Source organism: Botryllus schlosseri, chromosome 13 (genome assembly GCF_051294905.1).
Source record: "Botryllus schlosseri isolate E-star chromosome 13, Bs_hap1, whole genome shotgun sequence".
In the NCBI taxonomy this organism is placed as follows: Eukaryota; Metazoa; Chordata; class Ascidiacea; order Stolidobranchia; family Styelidae; genus Botryllus; species Botryllus schlosseri.
The window spans coordinates 12,904,307-12,916,969 of NC_137248.1; the positions used below are offsets into that span (position 1 = coordinate 12,904,307).

The following is a 12,663-nucleotide window of genomic DNA, read 5'->3' on the forward strand; positions in this document are numbered from 1 at the left end:
ATACTACAAACAACAACATCAATATTTGGAAGTGTCACGATTCACGACTAGTCACGATTCCATTTATTTTACTTCCTGAACTTGAGTATTGAACCCACATTGGAAGATAGCTTAACGGTAGCGATGATACTGCCTCATTAGAGAAGAAACTTCAAACACTATGACGTCATTGGCTTGTCACGCCACAATATATACATGATAATATCTGGCCTCCGACGATATTCATTCTAGCTATAACCATGGACTATAAAAGGGTGGCTTGCGACAGATTCAAATATTAGGTAAAGAATTGCGTGAATACGATGGATGGGGCCATAGCACAATAAGATCAAATATACATGGCATTCTGGCTAGAGGTCGACCGATATTGATTTTTACAGGCCGATACCGATACCGATATATCGGCTCACTCACAAGCCCGATATCGATATCACATGCCGATATTAATATGGAAGGAGCAGAGAACAATTTCACCAAAAATATTATATATTAGGCAAGATGGCACTTGTACATGCCACAGAAAGCTGAACAACAAACGAGAAAACTGAAATTGAAAAGAATTACTGCTTAATTGTGCACATTCGATGAAATTTGGGATGTGCCAAAAACCAAAATATGATACTGTTATGTTCGTGCATTTTACGTTGGTATCGTTTGCCTTTTATTTGTCTAGGATTAGTAATTACCGCCAATCATTATTTCTTCGTGTGTCGTGCTTCGTATTTATACCCTGTGTTCTGTTGTCTCGTGGTCTTTCATTTAACTGAACTCTGGGTCGTGTCGCCTGTCTTAAAGTTATTCTGCTGTTAATATATACTGATTTCATATTGCAACCTCGTCGTATTGAGTTATTGTTCAAACAAGATCAAGAACATAACAATTGGTGTCAGAAGTCGGATTCATAGTTATTTCTGCGACGAAGATAAAGCATGGATTCAGGTATATTGAAGCTGCTCGAGAAGCAGCAGGCAATGATGGCGAGCCTACATGAAACAATGGCAAATCAAAAAGCACAGCGTGAAGAAGAGCTGGAGCAGCAAAATGCTCGGCACAGAGAAGATTTGGACCAACAACGCGCACAGCACAAATGAGGAGATGGCGCAGCACAAAGAAGATATGGCACAGCAAAAGCTGCAGCACGAGGAAGCGATATCGCAATTAGCGCAGAGGTTGAGTCCCGGTACGTTAACATCTGAAGCTACCGCTCCCAAGTTTGATTCGTTCGTAAAATCAAAGGAGAAATGGGTCCAATATCTACAACGATTCAACCATCACCTTGCAATTTACGGCATTTCCAACATGGAGAAGAAAAGAGCGTGTTTACTCTCATGGGTCGGACCTGAAACCTACTCGCTCCTACGTAATTTGTTTGGTGCTGCTGATGTCAGTGCGCAATCCTTCGACGCGTTGACTGAGAAGCTGTCTACACACTTCAAAGACTCCATTCATGTGCAAGCAGCCAGGTACGAATTTTACAATTGCAAAATGCAGCCGGGACAATCGTACGCCGATTGGATCGCAACTCTACGCGGAATCTCCAAGGATTGCAACTTCACATGCTCAAGAGAAGGCTGTGATCAGAGCTACGTTGATGAGCTAATGCGCGATCTCATCATTAAAGAAACGCCGCACGCGGATGTGAGACGGCATTGTCTAACACAAACCAATCCATCCCTCGACGACGTTCTCAAAGTAGCCGCAACATACGTGAGAACGCTGGAAACTGATAGGGTTATCCACGGCGAGAGTAACTGTAAAGATACTTCCATCGTCAACAAAATGACGGGAAGTTATCAGAAGGGGAAAAAACCTTCCAAATCCAACCAAGGCAACTTCCCAGAAAGACTGAAATCCTGCAGCCGCTGTTTCATCGATCACCAGAGAAAAGACTGTCAATATCGACATTCAGTATGTCAAAAATGTGGTCGTAAAGGTCATATCAAACCTGTGTGCATGTCTACCAAACCTAGTATCACGCAACAGGTCACATCCGTCAATTTCTGCTCAGTGCCACTCCTCTCCTTCGACATCGATCAACTATATCGACGCGTAGGAAACCAGCTCTGGATCAACTCCAGCATCAACGGCATTCTGTTGCCGACACAGTGGGACACTGGTGCACCCTCCGCCATGGTGGGATTGACTGGGTACAAAACTTTATGCTCTCCGAAACTCTCAGCCTACCATTGCTCTTTCGTAGCGTATGGCGACAAGCCACTGAAAGTGAAAGGTATTTGCACTGTAAGCGTGCAGGTGGGTTCTGAAGTTCGAGTTGGCTTAAAATTGGTGGTTCTCGACGAACACCGTGGGCAAAACATTTTTGGTCTCGATTGGAGCAATGCTTTCTCCATGACCGCTAAGGGAACGTTTTCTTTGGATGCAATTTCCTCGCAGATGGTCAAATCGCAATCATGTAATACTATTGACATTTCTGATTCGAACGACAAATTGGTATCTTTTCAGTCCAAATTTCCCACCGTTTTCTCTAATGTATTAGGACGATGCACCAAGACAAAGGTGACAATTCACTTGAAACCAATGCCAAGCCCGTATTTAACAAGCCACGTCCTTTGCCTTTCGCAAGGCAAATCGCTGTTCAAACCGAATTGGATAGATTAGTCAATCAAGGTATTCTCGAACCAATCAATTACAGTGATTGGGCAGCACCAATTGTTGCCGTCACTAAATCAAATGGATCAGTACGCATTTGTGGTGACTTCAAAGCATTGAATCAACAGATTCAGATAGATCAACATCCCCTGCCCTCCTTAGATGAAATCCTTCACAAGTTACAGGGTGGTTGTATTTTCACGAAAATTGATCTTGCCGATGCTTATTTTCAGCTAGAATTAGATGATGATGCGAAGAAATTGTGTGTCATCAACACGCAATTCGGTCTATTCCGTTATCGACGCATGTGTTTCGGAGTCGCATCTAGTCCCGCAAATTTTCAACGCTGTATTGGTGCCATGATCGCCGGCTTACCCGGTGTTGCTAGTTTTATCGATGACATAATCGTTACTGGCATTGATGAACGCGACCATTTTCGCAACTTATCGCTACTCTTTGAGCGCCTCACCGAACACGGTTTCACCGTCAACTTCGCTAAATGTGAATTTTTCAAAAGTAGTATCGAGTATCTTGGTCACATAATTGACAAGGACGGCAAACGCCCGTCTAACAAATGCGTTGAAGCAATCAAACAGTTGCCTAAACCTCAGGATGTTCGCCAGCTACAGGCATTCCTGGGCAAAGTCAATTATTATCGCGCGTTTATTCCTAATTTCACGAATAAAGCCGCTGCCTTGTACCGTCTTCTTCAAAAAGACGCGAAATTCATTTGGAATACGGACTGTGACGCAGCTTTTCGCATTCTCAAAAACGACGTAATCGACGCTACGCAGTTAGCTCATTATGATGTAAACAAGCAGCTCATTTTGTCAACGGATGCTTCTCAATTTGGAATCGGCGCTGTCCTCTCAATCGATCACAATGACGAAGAGAGACCGATCGCACACGCATCGAAAACGCTTTCGGATTCGCAAAAATCCTACTCTCAAATAGAGAAGGAAGCTTTGTCAATCATTTACGGAGTCACTAAATTTCGTCAATTCTTGTATGGTAGAAAATTTACGCTCGTAACGGACCACAAACCGCTTTTAGCTATTTTCTCGCCGGACAAGAAAATTCCCGTGATTCCCGCTTACAGCACGGGTAGCTTACGGCTTACGTTGTCGTAAACTGGTATAGTAAAGTAAATTCTGTTCTGTTTTTACCTTAGCCAAAGCTATTGTTATATTGAAACTGAATTCGAATATAGTTTATATAGTTCTCAAGCATTGGCGCAAGCTTGCATTGTATCATATCGGTTTGTAAATGTGTATTGTATTGCATCTTATCAATTCGTATCTATTCTCTATCTTGGTTGGTAACTATAAACTGAGGTTTTCCGGTTCTACTTATATGTGAGCGATACAGCGCCTTTTGCATATATATTTAACTCTATATTCGTTCTCATCGGTTCAAAATCAATGACCACTCAATCTGTATTTCAGACAGCTAGCAAAATGCAATGACCTTATCATGCCTCATACTTCGAAAAGGCAACTTGACTTGAATTGTGACTTGACTTGTGACTTGACTTGACTTGACTTGACTTGACTCGAGTCACCTCCAAGAGTCGAGTGACTTGACTTGACTCGAGTCACCTTTTAAAATCGATTGACTTGACTTGACTCGAGTCAAAATGTGCAATGACTCGAAATGACTCGTGACTCGAAGGTAGTGACTTGATCCCAACACTGGTAGGGAGATGGAAAATTTTCATTCCATTCCATACCATACCATTCTTCCAATGACAGCAACTGCGTCGTTACCGACAGATAAATTATCCCGGAACGGCGTATTACCTTAATGATTTTGCAGGATTTGACTCTTGCAGAATGTCGTCCTGCTAAACGTAGCACTGTGTTTGTTATACGTGAAGACAATATCGTCGATCTCACCCACGAATTGAACGAAAACAACACATATTGGCCGACACCTCCGTATCCGTTCGAGTTTACAAGAACGTTTACAGGTAGGTATATTCAGAGCAGAGTTGGATCAATTGTAATTTGTAATTGTAATTGAATGTAATAATTACATTTTTCAATGTAATTGTAATTTAATTGTAATTGCAGCATTTTTATTTTGTGTAATTGTAATTGTAATTGTAATTTGACAAAAATTTTGCTCAATTACAATTTCAATTACATTAAATTGCTATTGAGACCTGACAAGCACAACATAAAATAATTGACTTATAATGCATTCTCTTTAAATGTCGACAAGGAATTTGGTGGATCCATTCGCGGAAGCCCTTGACTGCGCCCTTATAGGCGAAGTTTTTTATTTTTACCGCTACGCTGGCCTCGGCTGCCATTGTATACAATTTTTAGATTACTAACCAACGGATGGATTCGCAACACGTTACTCACGATTGAATACGCCGAGAAGCGAACTGCTGAGCCGGCTAAAAGCAGCAGAATTGATAGTCCCATAGCTGGCGATCGAAGCGTCGAAATTTGATATGTATGGTCCTAATCGAAAGCTAGTGTCGCACTGATTCCGCAATAAAAGTATATTTCCAGGCAATGGTACCATCCCAAAATAGTCGTGAAAGTCTGGGAATCGGCATTGTTCTGAACAATCGCTGGGCGTAATTGGTAATTGTTGTGGTCATGCTGCTGCAGCGCTCTCACTTTTCAGAACAGTCGGCCTTAAACGGCTATTTTGGAGCAGTTACATTGCCCTGACGAGATTTTATTTTGTATTTTCGGAATTAGTACATCAATAGCTTACGATAAAGACCAGGTGCATCAAATTTGAACGCATGGAGCGCCAGTTCTAGGACTACGAAGTTTGCTGCTTTTAGCCGGCTCTGCAGTACGTTTGTCGGTACATTCATCCGTGACTCACATCTTGCGCATCTATCCGTGGGTTGGCAATCTACAATACGATTTCAGATCACGATGCTGCATCGTTACTTCGTCTGGCTAACTAACCAGACCCCTGGATATTATATAACGTCTTATCTGACAAAGCACGGTTTTGTTTTTACTCCTCATCCTAATTCCTACGTCCCTCGATAAAAACAATATTATTTCTTTAATTATATACTATATACGCAAATCCAACACGTGCATATATTATAAATCTTTTTTAACGACATACTGCACCCTATCCTTAATCCTAACCCATAGGAAATTAGGTAAATAACATTTTACATTTCCAATTACGTGAGCCATAATTACCGAGCATACAAAACACGCTTATATTACGTCACAGTGACATCTTACATAGCATACTATGTACGCTTATAAACGCATTTATTACTACACAATCTGAACTTGACTTGAATTGTTGTTAAATACGACGCTACGGTTGTCAAGGAGCACGGTTGAATTTATGATTATTCAATTACATGTTCAGCAGCAGCAATTGTAATTGTAATTGTAATGTAATTGAAGCATGCAAGGAGTAATTGTAATTGTAATTGTAATTCGATATTTTTGGCATGGAGTAATTGTAATTGTAATGTAATTGAAACATGCATGAAAGTAATTGTAATTGTAATTGTAATTGTAATTGAACTGAAATAATGTAATTGATCCAACTCTGATACAGAGATATATCAACTCCTCGACTCATATCTTGAGTTTATGTCGATGTAAAATCTCCAATGTAAAATCGATGACGTTTTCCTTGTATAGGCTATTCATAGCGCCAAATGCAGTATTTCAATGTTAGTTCAGTTGATGTAACCGTTGTAACGTTGTAACATTGTAACGTAACCGTATATTCGTATCTTGCTGACAACAGTTCCTTTTCAGGTTATATCGGTGAACAAGTCTTCGTCATCCATCACTTTTACAGGCAACCGGAACATTTCGGAACTCATATGGATTCGCCAAACCACTTCTCTGAAGGCGCCATACCGGTTTGACATTTTTTCTGCAGAGTTATAATATTCGTCACAAAACCAGGGTTGTAATGACTCGAGTCATGACTCGACTCGAGTCAGACTCGAGTCACGATTTTTTTGTGATTCGACTTGACTCGAGTCATTTTCTTGAAATGGGAAAATGACTCGACTCGACTCGAGTCAATATTTGGATTGACTCGACTTGTACTCGAGTCATTACGCATGACTCGGCCCAAGTCATTGACTCGGCTTATTTTATATGACTTGAAGATGTAGAATTTTGCAAATCGTAATGGCTAGATCAACGCATCTGACGAATTCTGCCGCCATCGTTATTTGTCACCACTGCTTCCGATGCACTCGTCTGATATCAGATATGCCGCCGTAAAAACAACAGACAATGGTACATATTAGCAATGCATTCCACAAAATGATCCAGTAATGAAAGTGTAATAGATCCTCCGCAATCAAAGTAACCAAGACTTTTCAATTTTACAAGACTTTTCAATTATACAAGCAAACAATCGAAGCAAAGTTCAATTAGAGTCAATGCAATAATTCAGATGTTCAAGTGCTTGGAAGAGCTCAGCGGTTCTCAACCTTTTTTTGCCCCCTTTATGATAGTGAAAAATTTCACGTCCCCTTATCGTCATATGACAAAATCCAACCGGGATGCTAGTAACCTCGACAGATTGTTTGATGTCATGGAAGGTTATGGCTGTTGATCAGAGAATAAAAAAATATGAAATTCGGTCTATATACAAAGAAACACACGTGAATTAGAGGTAAATTCCACAGAGCGCGAAAAAAAATTCAATTGACCGCTTCTTCGCGCCCCCCAAGGGGGGCGCACCCCCCGGTTGAGAACCACTGAGCTAGACTGATAAGCTCTTGTGCAGATTTGAAGGCCATGATTCTTTGCATTTTTCGGCGACTAGAAAGAATGAGTATCCAATGCTCTTCAGTGTGGGTCAAAAATGCTTGTCGATTCCTGCATCTGGTGCACCAGTGGAACGTGTATTCAGTAGAGGTGGGTTTATTCTAAGGTAGGGTTGCCAGACGTCAGGAATTTCCCGGACATGTCCGGAATTTCACTGTTAAAACTGCGTCCCGGATGAATTTCGATAATATGCCGAAATGTCTGGAATTTTGAAACAAGCTCATATTTTTTTCCTAAATCAACATAAACAATATCATATTTTGGGTAGATTTATGCTACGTGAAATTTTTGTTCGCGCTACGCGCGATTTAGTATCACATATGTCGGCTTTAGTATGGGGACTACCACCCTCGCAAAAACTGCGATCAAAGATAAATAAAAATAACATTCATTTACAGAAATATAAGTCTAATTGTAATCGCAATTACAATTACATGATAACGGTATATTCGTAGAGTCGGTTTACGCCGTTTCGGTGCTTTATTCAAAGATGGATGTTCTAAACCTGGGGGTAGTTTGCCTTTATTGTGGGGTTCGCGAAGATGTTGAATGCAATCAAATCAGTTTCCAAATATGCCGTGGATAAGTCTGGGCAACTGTGTCGACCTTTAATTAGTAATCAGCCTATCAAATTTTGAGCTAGGCCACGGAACATTGTCATATTGGAAATGGAGTCGCGACCATAAACGGTTGGAAACAAGCAGGTGTGCGGTGTTTATATAGATCAGTGATGCATTGCGCACAGGCATAAGGCTGATAAATAATCCTATCGATGTGACATGAGCATGACTCCACAATGTACTATTACTATGTACAATTTAAAGAAGTATTCGGAAAATTTGAAAAAAGGATTTTGAACAGCTCCGTTGTACAATAATTTCTCCAATGCTGTAAATGCGATGTAGTCTGTAATGCAATTGGGAAAACCTTTAGTAATATCAAAAGGTATCTGTTCTTTTGTCACTGCACAGTGCACGTAGCTATGCATGCACGCTTTTACAGCATGCTGGCCTGGTGAAAATACCAAGCCATACCTAAACATGCATTTGTTGATTCTCTATTATAGCTCTGACGCGAATTCGTTGGTTCTTTATCAGCTAGCATGTAGACGTGAATTCGTTGGTTCTCTATCAGCTATTTGTGAGCTGTAGTCGATGTGCTCGTAATAAAAACTGAATGCTTGTATTTGTGATGTATATCGGACTGACAAGACAGATATTTGATTTTAAGTATTGAGATTAGTAGACTTATCATTTTGGCGGCCTGTCTTGTCTATCTGTAGCATCGGAATTCGATATCACCCAAGTAGGGTTGAAAACATGAGTTGAACATGACTTCAATACTGTGACTTGGACTCGACTCGAGTCATAACACTATGACTCGGACTTGACCCTTTAAATGGTGACTTGGACTCGGACTCGACTCGGTGATGAACTGAAAATGACTCGACTTGACTCGAGTCAAAACCACAAAAGTAAGATTGACTCGTGACTCGGAACCATGTGACTTGGTTACAACCCTGCACAAAACACACGTGAAAACGGAATATGTCAGCAGCCCGCTGTGAAATTATCTCCTATATCGAAACACAATGCAGAATGCAATAATGCATGAACCCAAAATATTTTCTTCAAATCCTGTACGGCATGTAGATAAGATCAAAACAAACCAACTTTGTAGGAAACGCAAATTCATCACAGGGTTATAGTATTATGAGTAGCCTGAAGTGAGTGGGTAGGAAAAAACTTCATCGTTACATTTGAAGTACACAAGAAAACATATCACGAATAATTGGAGCAAAATATAAGTTTTCTACCCCTCTAGACGGAGAGAACATGAAATTGACTTATTCATCAAGCAAACACTGCTGGTGTGATTCGAGATTTAGCATGCCAACCTTTATACAGAAATATGCTCAGAATTCCAGTGGATCGGCCCCAACCTTCTGCATATCTTCATTAGAGTTGAAGGCTCTTATTCGCACATCGGGTGTGTGTTGTCACTAGCCAACTCTATCTCTTTCAGATCAACAAAGTAAGCCTAACAAGCCACCTCATTGGCCCGGGATATCTTATCAATGTGAGAGAAAGGTAGAACGATTCGGAGCTGATTACTTGATTACGATCGAAGATATATTGGAGTTTGAACGAACGAACAAAGGTGACTTCATGTGGTCGCAAAATGCATGTTCGTCCGAGCAGCACTGACAGGGTAACATTGTAAAAAAAATCAAAGTATCCTACATTACTTATTAGCAGTAATTCTAATATTACACGACAACTTTCGAGGATATAATCTTGTCAATCCCAGAGGTGGTCAGGAACGAAGTTCCTCCACATCGGTGATTCCCAACCGCGGCTCCAAGGTAGCATTCTTGCGGCTCTGATTGACCCCTAAAGATGCCACAAAATATAGTAGACAACAGTTTTTTTTTTCTTTCTATGAATAGTTATAATCAATGTCTGTATATGAATGCTAAAATGAGGGATATTAGTTATGCCTAGAGCCGTCTAAGGCCGCTTCTGAAACCGGAAAAGAGAATTCTTGCAGACTAGCGTCAAACGCGTGGATGAATACCCGTCAGACAAGGATATGTCTTGAGATCTGCTGGTCATATACCTTTATATACTGTCCCTGTGCAAAGTAAACTTCGACACAATTTTAATATTATCAAAATAACGTCTCATAGTTAAATATAAATCGCAATAAGTCCAATATTACTCAGCGTAGAATTTTCACAAACTTGTGCATTAAGTGCTGGAATGTATGTAATTTATAATATTATGTTGTAGTAATGGTATGCATTTTCAGTTTATTTCAATGCATACCACTATAGCCAATCTGCGTCTATCAATGCTACAATTTCCGATACAAAATCGATCGACGTATATATGTACAATTGTGCATGTTTTTGAATTAGCGGGATTGTGATATCAGAGTTCGGCTAACTACCTTTAGATTGTCGTTATAAGTAGCCTTCTCAAGTGTTTTCATCCAGCGCAATATTCCATTAGCGAGAATACGCACTGGTGGCATCGTGCTATTTTACATCGGATACGGAGATAAGTTTTACGATCGCACTGCGTACTTGGGAACGAATAAAACTGGTGAACAAGCCGTGCCGTTTCTTCACTTCCCTGGGTTAGACCCGGTAGCAGCAAAATGGCTGGTCAACCATCGCTGTATCGGAACGGTTGGAATCGACGTCGTGAGCATAGACCTTGGCCAGGACCAACGCTATCCGTAATACACGATGTCTTATCTGCTTGCCAAGTACTAATTCGGTGTCTTGTGTTGAACAGGTCACATGTTATATTGTCCAAATCTGGCATGATCATCATCGAAAACGTGGCGCATCTCGATAAATTGGCGAAATCTGGAAGACGCTTCAAGGTGATAGCGCTCCCCCCGAAAATCACGGACGGTACCGGTGCGCCGCTGCGCGTCATTGCCGTGATGGGCGGGAAATAGAATCCGAAACAGATTTGTTTTCGATGCGTTCGGATATTCATATACTTGAGTAATTTTGGAAACCAGCAACTAAACTTATTGACTTTTGGGATCGGCCTATAAGTAATAAAATTATGTAGATGTTACTGGTGTAATTCTGAGTAATTGTTACACGGGGTACGAAATAGATCAGCACCGCATAGCTCTTTTATTATAGGTTTGAGAGGTCGCACATTTATGTCAAACACACAACAGGATTGTGACCCAACATCTACAACACCCAACAGCCTTATCTATTTATTGACCACAAATTGCATATTCCTAGATTTATCTCTAGTATTGTGACCACGCAAGCATTGGTGGCTTTTGGGGTGGGCGAGGTGGGCGGTCGCCCGGTCCCCCCTGGTCGAAGGGCCCCCCCTAATCGGATTATGCACTTTTTAAGGATAATAACGAATAAACATGGAAATCCGTGTACCAAGCAAGAATATGATTCCGTACGGATGTGTCAATCATCATCAAATCTCTGCATTTGTCAGAAAAGTCCCGTATCCCGATGATCATCACGTCTCTGCATGCGATAGAATTACTTAGTCTTGATGTAGTCTATCCTTAGACACATACAATAATAGACATAGCCTAATCCAGCAGCTCAACCTTACCGCGGGAAAGGGGGATCTGGGGGGCTTAGCCCCCCAGAAGTTACGGTTAGATACTTATAGGGGGCCATCCGGTAAGTATCGCCCAGCCCCCCCCCCGTTCGTAAAGCCACCACTGCACGCAAGGTTACCATAGTGTTTCGACATAAAAGTGTGTTGAAATGATTTATCCAATGTAGTTCAATTCGCAAATACGGAGTGCAATAAGTCGATCATCAACGTGATATTTCACGAATAACTACCTCTGTATTTGGTGTACTTCATTCAGAATAAATAGCAACTCAATCCGTGCTTGAATCCTCTTTGAAAATGCAATACCTTGAATTCAACTTCATACTTCGAGAAATTGATCAGACTTCACAGCAGTCAACTTCAAACGTCGAGTGACATATCTTAAATTGAGTCACCTTCAAAAAAATTCACCGACTCGGCTTGACTCCAGTAGAAAATGTTCAATGATTAGATGTGACTTGTGAATTTAAAATATGTGAATTTTTCCCAATGCTACTAAGGTGAAGCGGGTAGATGATCACGATTCTACCAACAGGCGTCAATTTACATCCAATTTCTATAAATTCCACCCACGGCCTAAGATATTCGCAGCCCCCGTTTCACCATATACTGATTCTAACAGCAAGAAATAAGCCCTCAAAGAGACTCTTTGGGGTACAGAACTTTAGTATATAATAAAATAGAAATAAACTCGAATATTTTAGGCTGACACTTGTAATGGGTAATGGTCATCAAATAGGAGATAATTATTCAAAAGAACATTGTATATCACCAACCGTATCACCAAATATGACGTCACCGACTCACCGGCCTGACAATTCTAGTCCTGGACGTCAAGAATGTTTAAGTCAAGTGTAAGTGTTTTACGTTTAGTGATCTTGAAATGGCATAATTTGTTGGCGAGCCACTGGAGATTGCTCCATTATTGGATCTTCATTTCTCTTCCTTATACTTCGCGCATACCTATTACAAGTGAGGTCTGCAACACACTGTAGGATAAATGCCATGCGACCACCATTCTCTATAGCAATGCTTGAATATTTCTCTAGTCTTGCCAAGTCCAGGGGCGCCATCAAGTCACTCCAAATCAATATATCGTTTCCGTAAAGCAATCATGACCGAGGTATAACTGAACG

General features: G+C 40.9%; 2 protein-coding genes across 2 annotated transcripts; both read left to right on the top strand.

The window, feature by feature from the left end:
* Positions 1-382: 382 nt before the first annotated feature.
* LOC145454106 (uncharacterized) lies at positions 383-10,294 on the top strand. The gene is made up of 3 exons (XM_080332126.1): positions 383-4,579; positions 6,375-6,481; positions 9,432-10,294. The coding sequence occupies exon 1, from the start codon at positions 988-990 to the stop codon at positions 2,617-2,619; it is 1,632 nt and encodes a 543-aa protein (XP_080188252.1). The 5' UTR covers positions 383-987; the 3' UTR covers positions 2,620-4,579; positions 6,375-6,481; positions 9,432-10,294.
* Positions 4,414-11,655, top strand: LOC145454256 (isatin hydrolase-like). The gene is made up of 4 exons (XM_080332256.1): positions 4,414-4,579; positions 9,432-9,566; positions 10,382-10,649; positions 10,709-11,655. Exons 1-4 carry the CDS (start codon positions 4,414-4,416, stop codon positions 10,875-10,877), a joined length of 738 nt encoding a protein of 245 aa, XP_080188382.1. The 3' UTR covers positions 10,878-11,655.
* The last annotated feature ends 1,008 nt before the right edge of the window (positions 11,656-12,663 follow it).

What these genes read in the sequence shown, in the direction of transcription:
- LOC145454106 (XM_080332126.1), top strand. Translation starts at nt 988, where the DNA reads ATGAAACAATGGCAAATCAAAAAGCACAGCGTGAAGAAGAGCTGGAGC.
- LOC145454256 (XM_080332256.1), top strand. Translation starts at nt 4,414, where the DNA reads ATGATTTTGCAGGATTTGACTCTTGCAGAATGTCGTCCTGCTAAACGT. An exon ending in GTTTGAACGAACGAACAAAG is followed by an intron (nt 9,567 to 10,381) that starts GTGACTTCATGT and finishes CGTTATAAGTAG; the next exon opens with CCTTCTCAAGTGTTTTCATC. An exon ending in GGCCAGGACCAACGCTATCC is followed by an intron (nt 10,650 to 10,708) that starts GTAATACACGAT and finishes TGTGTTGAACAG; the next exon opens with GTCACATGTTATATTGTCCA.